The 15,166-nt window shown below is 38.7% G+C and overlaps 2 protein-coding genes across 3 annotated transcripts in view; both read left to right on the top strand.

The window, feature by feature from the left end:
• The window catches only part of stac (SH3 and cysteine rich domain), a 34,070-nt gene extending 26,323 nt beyond the window's left edge, over positions 1 to 7,747 (top strand). For both annotated transcript variants that reach the window (XM_074660712.1, XM_074660711.1), the window contains 4 exons: positions 265 to 362; positions 4,093 to 4,144; positions 4,823 to 4,960; positions 7,271 to 7,747. In XM_074660712.1, coding sequence (XP_074516813.1) covers positions 265 to 362; positions 4,093 to 4,144; positions 4,823 to 4,960; positions 7,271 to 7,369 — 387 coding nt within the window. In that variant the 3' untranslated portion in view covers positions 7,370 to 7,747. The remainder of the gene's footprint in view (positions 1 to 264; positions 363 to 4,092; positions 4,145 to 4,822; positions 4,961 to 7,270) is intronic.
• Positions 7,748 to 12,377: 4,630 nt separating this feature from the next.
• Positions 12,378 to 14,758, top strand: gnly (granulysin). The gene is made up of 5 exons (XM_074661206.1): positions 12,378 to 12,521; positions 12,606 to 12,691; positions 13,665 to 13,742; positions 13,838 to 13,992; positions 14,452 to 14,758. Exons 1-5 carry the CDS (start codon positions 12,473 to 12,475, stop codon positions 14,531 to 14,533), a joined length of 450 nt encoding a protein of 149 aa, XP_074517307.1. The 5' UTR covers positions 12,378 to 12,472; the 3' UTR covers positions 14,534 to 14,758.
• Positions 14,759 to 15,166: the final 408 nt, after the last annotated feature.

The following is a 15,166-nucleotide window of genomic DNA, read 5'->3' as shown; positions in this document are numbered from 1 at the left end:
CTCATGTTGACGGTGGATTAAAAGGAACAGATTGCAGAACAACTTAAGCGGCTCCGCGGTCTATCAGTGTTCTGTAAACAAGGGCTTCTCCTGCCTAAATGGATGCCAAAAGACTATTTTAAGACATAACTGCGAGAAAATTGACAATAGAGAATATGGTGTTATTTCGTATTTGTGTGAGCTTTGTTTAACTCGTGAGCCATGTTATCCTGTTTCCCAAGACTTCTTGAAAATCAAATCTGTGTGTTTCTGCGTGTTGTCTAGTTGGAGCAGAGCCAGCTACAGAAAGATGTCCTTAAGCTCAACACCTATGTGGCCTTGTTCAGCTTCACCCCCCAAGACAGCAATGACCTGGACATGAGGTTAGTTTACACATACACACGTCACTCTCATCAAGAAATCCCACTAACACTCATTGTCATCACTCAGTGCAGATGACATATAGCTGACTGACTGACTCTGAAATGCTTACAGTGACCTCTCTTCAAAATGTCCTGGAAAAAAATAGAAAACAAAGTAAACAAAGAGGCAGAGACACGATTCAAGTTCACTGGGAAATTTGATCTGAACCTTCTGAAGGATATAGATTGAATCCAGCTCTGATTAATTCTTACACACCCATGTACATCCCCAAAGGTCACCTGCCAGGCAAGATGTAAAACACAACTAGGTTAGGCTGCTCATTTCACCTTTAAGCAAACAAACCTGTGCCAGATCCTAAATATTGCAATTACACTTTTTAATGATCATTATAGAGTGCTGCCGGAATGAGTCCTAAAACCCGGAAATTAATTATCATTTATCCACTTCAGGTTCCCTTGAAGGTAATGCCTCGAAGTCACTGTTTCTTTTAATGGGTTTTTAGTTGGATGGCTGAAATAATAACGCTTTGTTCTATGACATAAAGTACGTCAGTAAATATCCCACTACATTTTGAAGCTTCTATGTGTTTTCAAAAATGCAGTTGCTGACAAGCGGCTAAATAAGACTACTAAACGTCATCAAGCCGAACACTAATCCTTCTTTAGCTTAGTGGTGGCGACTGTGGTGTAGTTTGTTTATAGCCTAACGTTAGCTTTTTACTTCTGGCGATTACATTCACACTTCAAAAATCATAAAAGTGGTGTTCATTTGTTGAGATTTTTTTGCTGAACAAAACGTGTACGTATCATAACATTTGTTTGCCAGCTTATTTTCTGCAATAATCCAAAATCCAATGGAAAGATCCCGTTGTTTTTTTGTCGAGGGAACCCGTGCGATGCTAACTTCTTGGTTAGCCTACAAAAATACGTCATCCTTGCACCACTCTATTAGTTTTAACAATTTTTGCATCTTACATCAGTATTCAGACTCTAACGATAAGTGGTAGGGGGCGTATTCTCACTATAGTCATAATATATTGATTGATTGTATATGCCTGACACGCACACACAGCATCAATGACAGAGAAACTGAATCTGTGTGACTTGTTTGTGAGATTCATTCATTGACTCCTGTTGCCTTTTGTAGCGTTAACAATAATGAACTTCATGTATGTTGCACCTGCCGATTGCAGTTGCTCTAAACTTGCCTTTTATGCTCTGCAGCACACATACTGGCATGAGAGTCTGCAAAAACAAACAAACAATCAGTGAAATTCAATCATACTGTACTTTATGCTCTTATACAGTCGTACAATGCAATTACACATGCACACAATTTACCATGGGAAATTAGATGACATGCTGGTGAAGAGCTGTCTGCTCCTTGACAATATTCATCTGCTTTTTCATGCCAGGAAATTCAGTCGTCTCTTAATTAGTTTGTCTGTGTTTTATCTTATATAATCCCTGTATTCAGAGCACTAGAAGTATACAAGAACAGATTTACAAAAGGAACTAATTAGCTTCCTTGTTGTAGGTAATGGTCTTCAAAGATTTATTCCCCTGGAGTAGCCTCATTAATAGTACCTGTGTGTGTCTGCCATGATGGTCTATTAATATCCGTCAATCTCATGTCTTCTTGGATTTATCCTGAGAGTCTCTGGAAAGTCCATTTAGAAGCCCCTTTTATAGCTCCCATGAGGCGTACACAGTGTACCAGTGGTTAAAAGGGGATATTTTATTTTTGAATGCTGGTAAAAAAAAAATTATTTTGGTTAAAATTATGAGATGTTGGATTTGTACTGGCCAATACGCAAATAACAACTATATTTAACTAAGAATATGGAGAGAAAAAATCTGTTAACGCAGGTTTAAAGTAGCTGTATATGTTTAGTCTGTCTTATTATCTCCAATACAATCTGAAACTCAGGCTACAGATTTCCTCCCATTCGTTACCCATGACTGTTAGGGCATCACCTGCAACATACTTTGAAACAGGCCATCAGGAACACGGTATTCATCACGAGCAGTCCTTCAGCCTAAGTATCCATTTGCTCCTGGTTCTCACAGAAATCCTGCGAGGATTTAAGGATATGAGAGTGCACTTGTTCTCTCCCTCTTTCTCCTGCACACACACACACACACACACACACACACACACACACACACACACACACACACACACACACACACACACACACACACACACACGGATACGTCCTCTCTCTTTAGTCGAGAAAAACTTCAATCGTCAGGTGTAATTTAAAATTCATTGACTTCTTCTCTTGGACTCCCCGTCCGGCACAAAGTTCACTAAGCTTTGTTTCTAATGTATTCTCTTATGAAAACCTACATCAGTGTGTTTCTCCTCGGGGTTTCGCTGCAGACATCAAACGCTAACACGTAAAGCGCAAATGGGAAAAAGAAAATGGAATCTTTAATCAAAAGGTTCAGTTTTCATTTTAAGTGTGAAAATCAGGTTGGTGATTAGTTTCAGTTGCCGCCACATGCTCTGATTACATGATTACCTTCGACTATGTGGTGATTGTAATGATGATGAGTTCTGCATTTTTAGAATACAGAATTAGAAAACCCACTCTTCCTTTTTGTTATTTAACGGACAATGATATCACCAACCCTTTTTTTTCTTACCTTCATGGCTCATGTTTTCATAATTAACTTGATTTTAAGGCTCAGTACTCGGAGGAGATGCTCATACGGTACACTTCCTGTTGTTCAAACAACATGTGTTCACTTTGTTTTCACCTTAGAAGATTTTACAACACCGGGTGGCGGGTGCTGTGCTATTTCTCACCTCCAATAAACAGTGCTTTCTGAGTCATGGTGAGCATTACCGAGCAAAGGACAGCCAGTGTTGTAACCGAACCACAAGAGGAAGAAAAATGGGAACTTACGTAAACCAACATTTGGCTCAACTGTGCTGGTCCGTTTGATTTTTATTGGTCAAAAAATTAGCCGACGGCTTTGAACAGATGCTAGTAATTATGGTACATGTGGCGGTGGGGTAAAATGATTCATGCGTTTCCTGGACAAAGAACAATTACTCACAGCAAACAGGATTAAGGTGCATCCAATCAGAAAAAAAACATAAACACCTTTTCTCATTGTCGTCAGAGTTTACGGTAACTTTTAGGTGTTTTTCCTGTTGCAAAGCCCCGTCCCCTTTGGTTACTGTTGCTACGAACATATGCATTTCACAATGATAACAGTGGTAGATTTACCTCTCAACAATAACTTTTGAAACAATGGGTCAACAATTTCAAATAGAAATAAATAAAAGCAGGCTTCTCATTTCTAGACAATGACCTAGTTCATTATGTTGGCTGAAATGGAGACTGTCGCTGGTAGATTTTGGCAGCTGCAGCTAGATAATGAATGCTAGCTCCATCTCCAGATGACTTTTTAATCTTTCCAGCTGACTCATTTTGTTAAACCATGTTCTTAAATATGCACTTGATTGCTACATGCATATCGTGCTAGAAGACTGACGCTAAAGCAAACAAGTCCCAGGTAAAAAGTCGGCATCCTCACCAATTGAATAAGGAGCATTGATCTTGTTTTGTATTTTTTATAGCTAATCTGTGATGTGTTTGTAGACATGTACCACTAAAGCACAGGGCTAAGGTGCGTCATTATAACCTGCTTTGACAAGAAGAGGAAAACGTCACCTTTTTGAGTAATTTCTCCGTTGTTTTGCTTCATATTGCAGAGCAGGAGACCGAATCTTATTGGCTGACGACTCCAATGAGGATTGGTGGAAGGTAAGTACGAAACCAAACCAAACTAGTGACATGACTCATCTAAAACTTTTTCTTTGTTTATAATTATAATTAACCTTCTAAGATGCAAAATTCAAAAGGTAATGTTTGCTAGTCCAGTTTTACATATATTGTGTGTTTTCCACAAAGCCCCTGAAAATGCTCACATAAGAAATGGATTGATAAATTACAGGAAGTCGAGCTGTAAATTATAGGAGTGGGGCAACGGGCCGCCTCGGGACACAACTGCATGACAGATAAATTAGGGAGACAAAAGGGCTAAAACGTGACTGTACAGAGGCAGCCGGCTGCCACCAGACCATGAAGAAACTCATCACGCATTTTAACTCTGTTGCTGTTCTCTACAGGCTGTAGATAAACCGAAACATCTGGCCTGTTTGGTCTTTGAACAGTGGATACTTTACCTGATGTAACACCTGCATACAGTATAATGTATAGATACTGAAGAAGATGAAGACATATAATATTTATGTCTCTGTTCCAGGTATATATGTTAGTATAATCTAAGATGCAGCTTAATACAGGTTTTATGTACTGTAACCAACAGAACCCCTGTTGTTTTTTCAAGGATTTTATCTAATCACTGGGGTTGTAATCCTCTTATGTACTGTGCAGCTCTTCCATGTGTCAGCTGTTTTCATGTGTTTTTTTTTTTTTCAGGGGGTAATTGAGGACAGGATCGGTTTCTTCCCAGCAGCCTTTGCTCATCAGCTGCGGGATGAGGACCAAGTGTTCAGATGTAACAGGACGTTCATCGGCTGTAAGGAACAAGGCCAGATCACCCTGAAGGAGGGACAGGTACTTTACAGACCTTAAGAGGATGATGATTATAGGAAGATGATATCTTAAGTGAAAAGTCTTCACATAAAGCCAAGCTGGACAGGATGCCCCCCTTAAAATAGTTTATTTATATCCTAAATTTCCCTGCCCCGTTATTAGGGGTCGTCTGTGTGAACTTCTGCATCTGCAACGACTCTGCCTTCTATTTCTATTTCTTCTTATTATTATTATTGTATTGTTCAGGATATTTCTGGCTATTACGTCAAACATTTTAAACATTTAAATTAAAGGCAACATGTGTAGAATGTATTTTAAATATAAATTAAATGATGCCCATTGAGTTCTTATAAAGGTTTTTCCATAAATATGACAAAAACACAAGCTGAATAACTGCCTTGATGTCTGCAACAGTATCTTGATACTACCACAGGAGAGCACCAAAGTCCGAAATGTTTGAATTGTACACGTAGTGGCTTTAAAGGAATGCATGCAAGAAAACTCTACAAACTTTTTGTGAATAAAAGCCTTTCAAAACATGCCAGATAAAACTGAAAATACCTGGCAATCAAGCTAATAGCAAGGCAAGCTTTCTTAGTTTATGATAAAGTGACTTTTTGGAGGTAAAAAAACATTCCTCCCTTACAGACAGTAACAATTAGATTGTTGTTAAGGTTAATTGCCTGCCTTTAGAGACAAAAAGACAAAATTCATCTTTAATTTAGACCACACATTAGCAGGGTTGATCACATGAACGTCCTCGTCATCATTGGTTGGAGAAGCGAAACGACCTTGGACATTAAAACTTCCCCTTTACACATGTGTCTAATTCATGATGACACCCAAGCCATTAGAGCACATCAGATTCACATTATCCAGCAGCTCTTTAGCCATCTTATTACCCTCCTGCAGCTCCCACGTTGCCTCTTACCTCCAGCGACTCCTCCCGTGCACAGGCTTATTCACTGAAAAGCTGGACTGGAGTTGGCCGGCAGAGGATCTTTCCTAGGAGTTACCATCAGATCAGCATTTTTGGTATAATGGCTGTACTTAAATCAGGCCCCCTTTTCCCACAACGCTTTCCAGGGCATGTTGGGACTCACAGTAAGCAACCCCCAGTGGAGATGAAACCACCGAAAACTAGATGAGTCTGTGACCCGCTGCCTTTCTTTTCCAGTCGTACAAACCCAGGGGAAGATTTTAGAGAGTACTTTGAGCAAGCAAGCAAATACAATGTGTTGTGGTCCATCATGAGGGTCAATGAGTGAGTTGGAAAGAAAGAAAAGTTTGATCACTTTTTTTTTGTTGTTGATGAAAACTAACAGTATTTATTCCTCAATACACCCCCCATTAGTTTTGGATATCAGTACTCGTCTCATAATCACAGTGATATTGTTATTTATTAAAGGAACAGTGTGTAACATTTCGGGGGATCTATTAGCAGAAATGTAATATAATATTCATAACTGTTTTCATTAGTGTATAATCACCTGAAACTAAGAATCGCTGTGTTTTTGTTAGCTTAGAATCAGCCCTTCATATCTATATAGGGAGCAGGTCCTCTTCACGGAGTCCGCCATGTTGCTCCGCCACGTTTCTACAGTAGCCCAGAAAGAACAAACCAAACACTGGCTCTAGAGAGAGACTTTTGCGTTATTACGTTACCTGAAGGCCACCGTAGTCCTACGACACGCTTGTGAAGCTGCGGTAATGTGAGCCGCAGAGTTCAAACCCGTGGTACCGCCAGCTGCCGTCTGACTTCTGTTGCTCCTAAAGTAGTGTTATTATGGTAAAGATGGCCTCTGAGCGAGGCGAACGGCGGCTTACCACGGTTTTGTTCTCAGTAGCTCACGTTACCGCAGTCTTAGAAAGAGAGGAGTGAACAGAGGGGCACTCAGTCGGTTGCAATCTGCAGCCACACCACTAGATGCCGCCAAATCCTACACACTGTACCTTAAAATGTAATGATAATAATAAATGAAGCAATTATCTATACTCCAGCTGGGCAATACAGTATACAAGTTTTGTGATATGAGACTTTAGTAACAGGGCTGTCCATATGTTTTTGGCTTTATAGTGTATTTCTAGTGAAAAACTAATGCCTCAATTATTTAGTATGTAGTACTATGACATTTCAATATTAAGGTCTATATACTGTATATAGACTTCACCTTCGGGTCACATATTGTGTCCTACCATCAATTACTTACATACACTGAAGTATTTGATCAAATGTTTTGTACTACGTTTGACTGTACTTGTCAACTGTACTTTATATTCTTAGTAGTTTTCACATTAAAGTAACATTTATTTATTTTTTTTCCCCCTCAGATCTGTGTGAGCAGCGAGGGTGAACGCAGCGGCTTCATCAGAGTGGGGAGTGGAAAGAAGAGAGGCTTCGTGCCCTGTGACGTTCTGGAAATCATCTGAGACAAACACTCAGAGAAAGAAGAGAGAGAGAGCAAGAGAGAGGGAAGGTAGGATCAGCCACCTGGAGGTCAGAGGAGGATGAAACTGAACCTGCAAAATGGCTTCAAGAAACCAGTGAGGGAGTTTGCCTCAATGGAAATTTGGACGCGAAAGTGATGATAGATTTGTCAGTGAGGACTCCACTTTTTGCAGGTCAGTCTCTGTATCTTCTTCTTCGCTCCCTGTCAGCACAGAGAGAGATGCTGAGACGACAGACTGTTTGTTGTTTGTAGGGAGACAGGAGATTTCACTGGATTTGATTTAATTTATCGAGCCGATGTGTGTGTTTCTTTTCCTCTTAATTTTATTCTGCTACGAGCTGTTTATGTTTTGATATGGGAAGAAAAGGCAACAAACACTTACTATAATGATTATTTTTTCAAGGTTTCAGCACATGCAATGGCATCCCTCTTACTTACAAATAGTTTACTTTCTCATGCTTTTACATTATGTTCAAAGCAAAAGTTGAGCTTTTAATGAAAAGTAGTTTGCAATAGATTCCGAAATGTCTGATTATTATTATTGGATGACTAAATCCTTGATGTCAGAAGGTGATGGAAACATTGGATCAGAATAAACAACATATACAATAAAGCGAAAACCTTTACTGTCTTTGAATCCTCAAATCTCCCTTTAATATCTATTAAAAAAAAAAACTTCTACAGTACAGTTATACTATACTATGACAGGTTTCCATTTGTTTCAGGTGAGAAACGGCACATCAGATTCAACAAAGAGATGTGTGGGAGTGTTTTCAGGGGAGTTTGACACAATCAAAGACTTCAGAAACTCTCAGTGGTCTTCCAAAAATATCGCCCTCATATTCCCCAGGTTTATAATGTCTCATTGAAAGAAATCCAGGATTTTAATTAATGATGACGGCATTTTACTTTTTTTTTAATTATTAGAATCAGAAACAAAAATAAAATTTAAAATCTGTGTTCCAGAGGACACAAAACTTATTTACCAAATTTAACATTTTGCATTGTGTCCAATCTATTAGAATCTATTAGATTTATCTTTAAAGGCTTGTCTTTAATTTAATTTTCTGTCTTTTTAGTTGCATTTGTCGAAGATTTCATGGCTTCATTGCTATAAAAGTGATGAGAAGGTACAGCTACAATATAATCAGGACATTAAAGGGATATTTTGGGTGTTTTGTAGTGGGGTTGTATGAGGTACTTATCCATAGTCGGTGTATTACCTACAGTAGATGACAGTCGGCATGCCCCAAGCTTGGAGAAACAGACTGAAGTTACCATGAGACAGCTATACAGTTTATGTTTCCGACGGTTAACTGGAACCGTTATCTATGCTCTTGCTAAAGCCACCAGACTCCATTGGAAAAAAACAGTAATTTTACCTCGCAGAACATGGGAGTTCTTCGTTAAGGTGATTAAAATAAGTTTTGCTGACGTCCCCGTCCACAGCAGTACATTGCTTTGCTCCTGAGCGGTAACTCCTGTCTGTTTCTCCAAACTGGGAGCGTGCCGACCGTCATCTACTGTAGGTAACACACTGACTATGGATAAGTACCTCATACAACCCCACTTCAATACACCCAAACTATCCCTTTAATGATTTAATGATCATGTGATCTGCTGGGAAGGCTCTGTGAACACGTGATGGTGCTTGTAATGACAATGAAACATGTAAGAAAATGATACATTTCTAGTTTGCGTGTTGACTTTAAATGCGATCACTCTCGTGTGGTTTTCCTCTTTCTCAGCACAGACGGTTCTGAACAGCACTTCTCGTTCAGATTCCAGCTAAGTGCGTTTATGCAGAGGTGTTGCATCATAGTAGATATAGTATATCTCTTAAAGGTTGTTCTGCACTGATACTTGGCTTTATTGAATGTCCAAGAACTCCACATTGTACATACTGTACATACAAGATTAAAAGTACTTCTTTATCACAACAACCAAAAGTGTATTATGATGATTTTTTATGGTGTCTCACACGTCTTTTTCTTCTTTCTGCAACATAGAGTTATTACAATTAATTCTAGATAAACATATGCTTAATATTTCACATATCTCCTCCTAAATGTAACTGATTCTTCTGTCTGTCACAATGATTCCTAAGTTTCTGTCTTGGCTCTCTTTCTTTTCACGAGCATTAATTATTACTGTCGATAATAAGCTCATCATTCGCTCAAGTGGGCCCCCAAAAAAATTATGCATCATGCAGTTATGCGTATTATGATGTGATTTAGTTGCCAGTGAAAACAACTGGATTGTGACTCAATTATTCAGAGTGCGTAAAGAACCAAATCCATTTTCACAGCAAGAAAGACCAAAGTCGAGGGAAAGGCAAGTAAAACATTGTAACACTGTAAAGCACAGAAATTATTTTAGAAACAATTCCTTTGTCTCAGTTTTCACATCAGTCCCAAACTCTTTGCAGTGTCAATAATTTGGGTGTTTTATGCGTAAACACAACAGTTTTTAACTTTATATTTTTCCACTTTGTATTTAGATTTTTGCCCACATGTTCTCTGTTATATGCAGGGCCTAAAAAACTGTTTCCAGGACACTTTATCGTCTCTCCATCTCACAGTTCAGTAAGCCTCGCTGATTTACCCCCATTTGATCTGCCGGACCATCTGACCAGACAATCTGCACCCTGCAGTCTCCATCAGAGAGTCTGGTTCAGACTTCAGAGGCTTCAGCAGCTCCATTAAGCAACTGCTCACATGTTGAAATTGTTTCTGGAGGCGCAGCCTAACTATAGAAGTTGAGACAATTACAGTCACTTTGCTATTTCAGTGACTGCCCATTTTCCTGTTCTGTGTCTGTGTAATGACATACACACCAGGCCTTCACTGCAGGATGCCGGCCGGTCTCAAATACTTGGCTCTAGCACCACCTGTCGGTTTACTAGAGTCACAATAACATGCAGTTACTGAAGCTGATACAGTTAATGGTCCAGAGCAACAGCCTCTGAATTAGTGACATTGGAAACTACACTTTTCTCACACATTTTGACACTTTTACATTTTCACTACATGAGTTGAAGTTGTGGGCAATTCAAAGTTGTAGTGTGTGCAAACTCGTTTTACTGTACATTTTAAATTGTTCTTATAAAACTATACAGTAGATAAAAACAGAGGTACTCATTCACAAGTCACACTTTTTTCGACCTACTGCACTATGACCTTTTTCAACAAACTATACTATAACTTTTTTTTCCCTTTTTTCCAAATACTCTACTATGACTTTTTTTCATGAAATTTTTCAACATACTATACTATGATTTTTTCAGGACATTTTTTAACATATTATACTGTGATTTTTTTTATGACATTTTTTGACATACTAAAGTATGACTTTTTTTCATGAAATTTTTCGACATACTATACTATGACTTTTTTTCATGAAATTTTTCGACATGCTATACTATGACTTTTTTTCATTAACTTTTTCTACAAACTATTGCTATGCCCCCGGTCTAGTGGAACCTAGATATAACACGACGTGTAACTCCCACTCTTCCCACTCTCAAGAAAGGCCATCTCCACAGGGTTTGAAAACACACAAGCAGCAGTTTATTTTCAATTGCAGAGTTGAGCCATGCCCAAAACAACAAACAAAATATCACTTATTTAAATCTAACCTTCCCTAAACCATTATTGTATTAAATAAAATACAAGTCTCTAACCTAAGCTCATACCATCAAAACAAGAGAAATACAGCCACTTGGCAAACAAAAGAAAAGAGCTTCTCACTCCTACCAAAACTGCTTTAAAGTGCTCTATATTTACAGTGACAAAAAACTGAAATATTCACAAATTAGTCAAAACATAGTCCCAAAATTCAACCCTAACAAATGATCAAATGTTGTGTTAACAAACAATTTACACTTCCAATTAACCACTCTCAAAAGAAACACATTAAGTCACAATTCATACTTATCCCAGTTCACAAATATGCTGGCAGATTGTGTTTAAAAAGGCTGATGTCATCCAGTGGACCAATCAGCATGCAGCAATCTCCTTGACTGGACCAATCACCAAGCAGCACCTCATCACTCAAGACTCACACTCTCACACATGCATGCACGCACGCACGCACGCACGCACACGCACACACACACACACACACACACACACACACACACACACACACACACACACACACACACACACACACACACACACACAAATGTCTTATTTAAACCTGAGTGATCAAATCTTAATGTGGATAGAACATCACTCTTGTAAATCTTCCTTTAACACTGTTTTTTGTACTTTATAGTATGTTCTACCTTTACTGTCCTCATCCCATTTTTTCTGATAGAGCTCAGATATTTTCCTTTTGATTGTTGCTTTACCCTCCCCTTTACCTAATGTAATGTCCATTATACGCCTCATATTTATTGCTCTTTTCGCTATCCTGTCTGCAGCAGAGTCGATACACAGCACCACCATATCTGGTCTCACTTCTGAAGACCGATATTCGCTGCCATCATCTCAGCCGTATAGACTGATAATTCATCTGTAATTCTGTTCCCTTCCTGAATTTGAAATCTTTGGATGTAAACTCCTGTTCCTACATGATCATACTAGTCTTTTGACTAGTGTGTGAATATTGTGCGTGCAGTCCCTTGGCAGGTCACAACGTGAATAGATAAAGAATGAAACATCAAATACTTAAAGCTCTATTTGAGGACAACACACATGAACATGAACATGAACATGAACAACAATGACTTTTGGTTCAATTCGAAAACAAAGACTTTGATCTACACACAGATGACCCAGATGATTAGATTGTATTAGTTTTTTATGTTGTCTTTGTGGCGACACGGTGGCTCCAGCACACCATTTCCCTTCACTTCAAAGAGTGGGTGCATTGACTGGAAAAAAGATTAAAGTCTAGATGAGTGGGTGTTCATCTACGGGGTGGTCTCGACAAAACCACCTGAAAGTTTCAGTCGCTACTTGTGGTTTGAATTTCCATCCGTGTAGGCTTGCAGAAGTATTGTCGTGCAGCCCCTAAACTCTGTGTATAAAAGGTGTAATATCAGACACACACCACAAAGCACTGCTCACTGCCAGCAATGGACACATCTTCAGTCCTCCTTGTGTGCATCCTGGTGACATGTTCAGGTGTGTTGATGTGTTTTTTGATGTATAACATTGTCTTTATCATATTAACTGTTCTTCAACAGTTTTGTTTTGGTCTCTTCACAGTCTGGACAGTCTACGGGAGAAGCTTCGAGATCAGCATTGATGATCAGGAGCAGGTGGAAGTGGACATCTCTGTGAATGCCGGCAAGGTAACGTCACTGTTTTAAACACTCCGAGAGTCCAGCATTCATCTTCAAATATCAGATGACAAATTGTTAACTTGACTTTGGGCCTTTAACCCTGACTTTATTTCTTATCCCAGTCTAAACCCAACCTGAATAAACTCAGGTTTATGATCAGTGGTGGCGGAAGTGCTCAGATCTTCCGCTTAAGTAAAAGAACCAGTGCAACATGCAAAAATAAAGAAGCAGCAGAAAATGGCCCGTGACTCACATATTATTATAGATTTCATTATTAGATTGTTAATACTAATGCATCGTTGGGAAAGTTGTATTCTACTGTTACAGCTCAATTTATTACTTTATTTAAACGTATAGTGGTAGAAGATCACAAGATAAATCTGAGGGGTGGTTAAATGGTTAATGGGTTGGAAAGAACACAAATGTGTATTTTTTTTTTTTTTCTCTAATATTAGCTATTGGTGAGGGGTTATATATTTCTATTAAGATAAGGGCAACACCTTACTTTAACCCTCTATTTAGCATTTATAAGCAATTTAGAGACGTTCTCGGTCTCGAGTCCACTTTTTTGAAGTCTTGCACTTGTCTTGGACTCGTACCTTGTTGCACTCGGACTTGTCTTGTCTCGGCTCTTGAGAACTGGTCAAGTTGTTCCTGGCTTCTGATTTGGGATCAGTTGTACAGAACGGCAAAAAAAAAGCAAACTCTAGTTCTATCACTATATGTAGCCTATTAGCATTGGGAAGACGTTATTGCCTATTATCGTCTTGAACAGGACTCAATTTGCTCAGGACTCAGTCTTGACTTGGTCTCGACTCCCCTAGGACTTGGTCTTGTCTCGAACCTGGTCTTGGACTTGACTTGCTTAAGTTGGACTTGACTGCAGCCCTGCATTTGTTAGTTGTTTATTTACTGCTTATTCAACCTGTTTCCACACATAAAGTATTATTTTTAGGACTCATCCTTTTGCTCCTTTTACTAGCTTCCAGGTGTGTGCTGGGCGTGCAAGTGGGCTTTAAAGAAAGTGAAGAAAGCCGTCGGAAAGAACGCAACTGTTGAGGTAACAAATTAAAAGTCATCACACAGTGAGCAGGATGATCTAGTTGGTGTTTTGTGTTATTATGAGCAAATAATGATAATTGTGTACTCTTACAGAAACTGAAATCAAAGTTGATGTCCGTCTGCGACAAAATTGGCCTCTTAAAATCTCTGTGCCGCAAGTTTGTGAAGGCAAACCTCCCAGAATTAATCGAGGAGCTCACCACCACTGACGATGTGAAGACGATCTGTGTCAATACTGGAGCCTGCAAGTGAGTTACAGCCTGTCATTTTATAGTTCAACTTAGTTCAACAAAGTATTTTTTATCCTTTGCATTCCACTCAAGTATTTCCAAGTTATGCTACTTTATACTTCTACTCCACCACATTTCAGAGGAAAATATTGTACTTTTTTACCTCACTATATTTGTTTGATCAGTTTATTACACATGATGCATTGTTATAGATTAAACTACCCAACATTGTTTGAAGTAGTTACGATTATCTCCACCTCGACCAATACAATGTTAAGCCACTTACATATAATAATAATCCAATATATTATTATAACATTGACAGGGGTCTTTACTTTACTTGTAATGAGTATTTTCACAGTATGGTGTTGCTAAGTTTACTTAAGTAAATGATTTTAATACATCTTCCACCACTGATTCTCCATTACATTTTAATTATTTTGATCCGTCTCTGTTTTTCTGATGTGCTCTCTTTAGGCCAAAGGACATGTCGGACTTGGACCTGGTGTTTTATCCAAGCGAGGAGGAGCCATTTGTTGAAATTAAAGAATTTCTCTGAAGTTGTAATTATGGGCAATAATTAAGATGCACTTAATTTGCAAGGAAAATATTCAGTAAACCACACGTGATTGACATAAAAAGGTATATAATCAAGAATCTCTTTTAACCACTACTTTGTGCTGTGCTTTCTCTTGTACCTTTTTTTTTCTTTCTTTGCAATGCCTGTAATGTCACTTCATATTTCTGTATCTGTGCACAGATATCAATAAATGTTTGCATTTCAGATTTTATGAATATTCTTTGTCAGACGAGACACAGTGTCAATTTAGAAATTGCATCTGCACCGTTAACCTCTGTGAAAAATCGTATAACTTCAATTTTGGTGATTAAAGTGTAACTCCACCCACAGTATCATTTTGAAAAATGCAAAAAAAGGTTGGCATGGGGCTGAGACGGGGGATGTGGATGTGTGAGGCAGGAGTTGCTGATTAGAGGGCGTTAACAATCTTTTTTTCATATAAATTTGGTAAGAAATGTCAATATTAACACCAGTATTGACGTGCATCATCACAATACAGCAGAGGCGGGAGTAAGTCCCAAGTCACTGTGGTGAGAATCAAGCAAGTCAAGTCGAGTCCCTGCTGTTAAGTCAAGCAAGTCACAAGTCAAGTCAAGTCAGCCCCAGTTTCCA

Source organism: Sebastes fasciatus, chromosome 15 (assembly GCF_043250625.1).
Source record: "Sebastes fasciatus isolate fSebFas1 chromosome 15, fSebFas1.pri, whole genome shotgun sequence".
Taxonomy (NCBI): domain Eukaryota; kingdom Metazoa; phylum Chordata; class Actinopteri; order Perciformes; family Sebastidae; genus Sebastes; species Sebastes fasciatus.
This window is presented reverse-complemented; position numbering and strand designations above follow the sequence as displayed.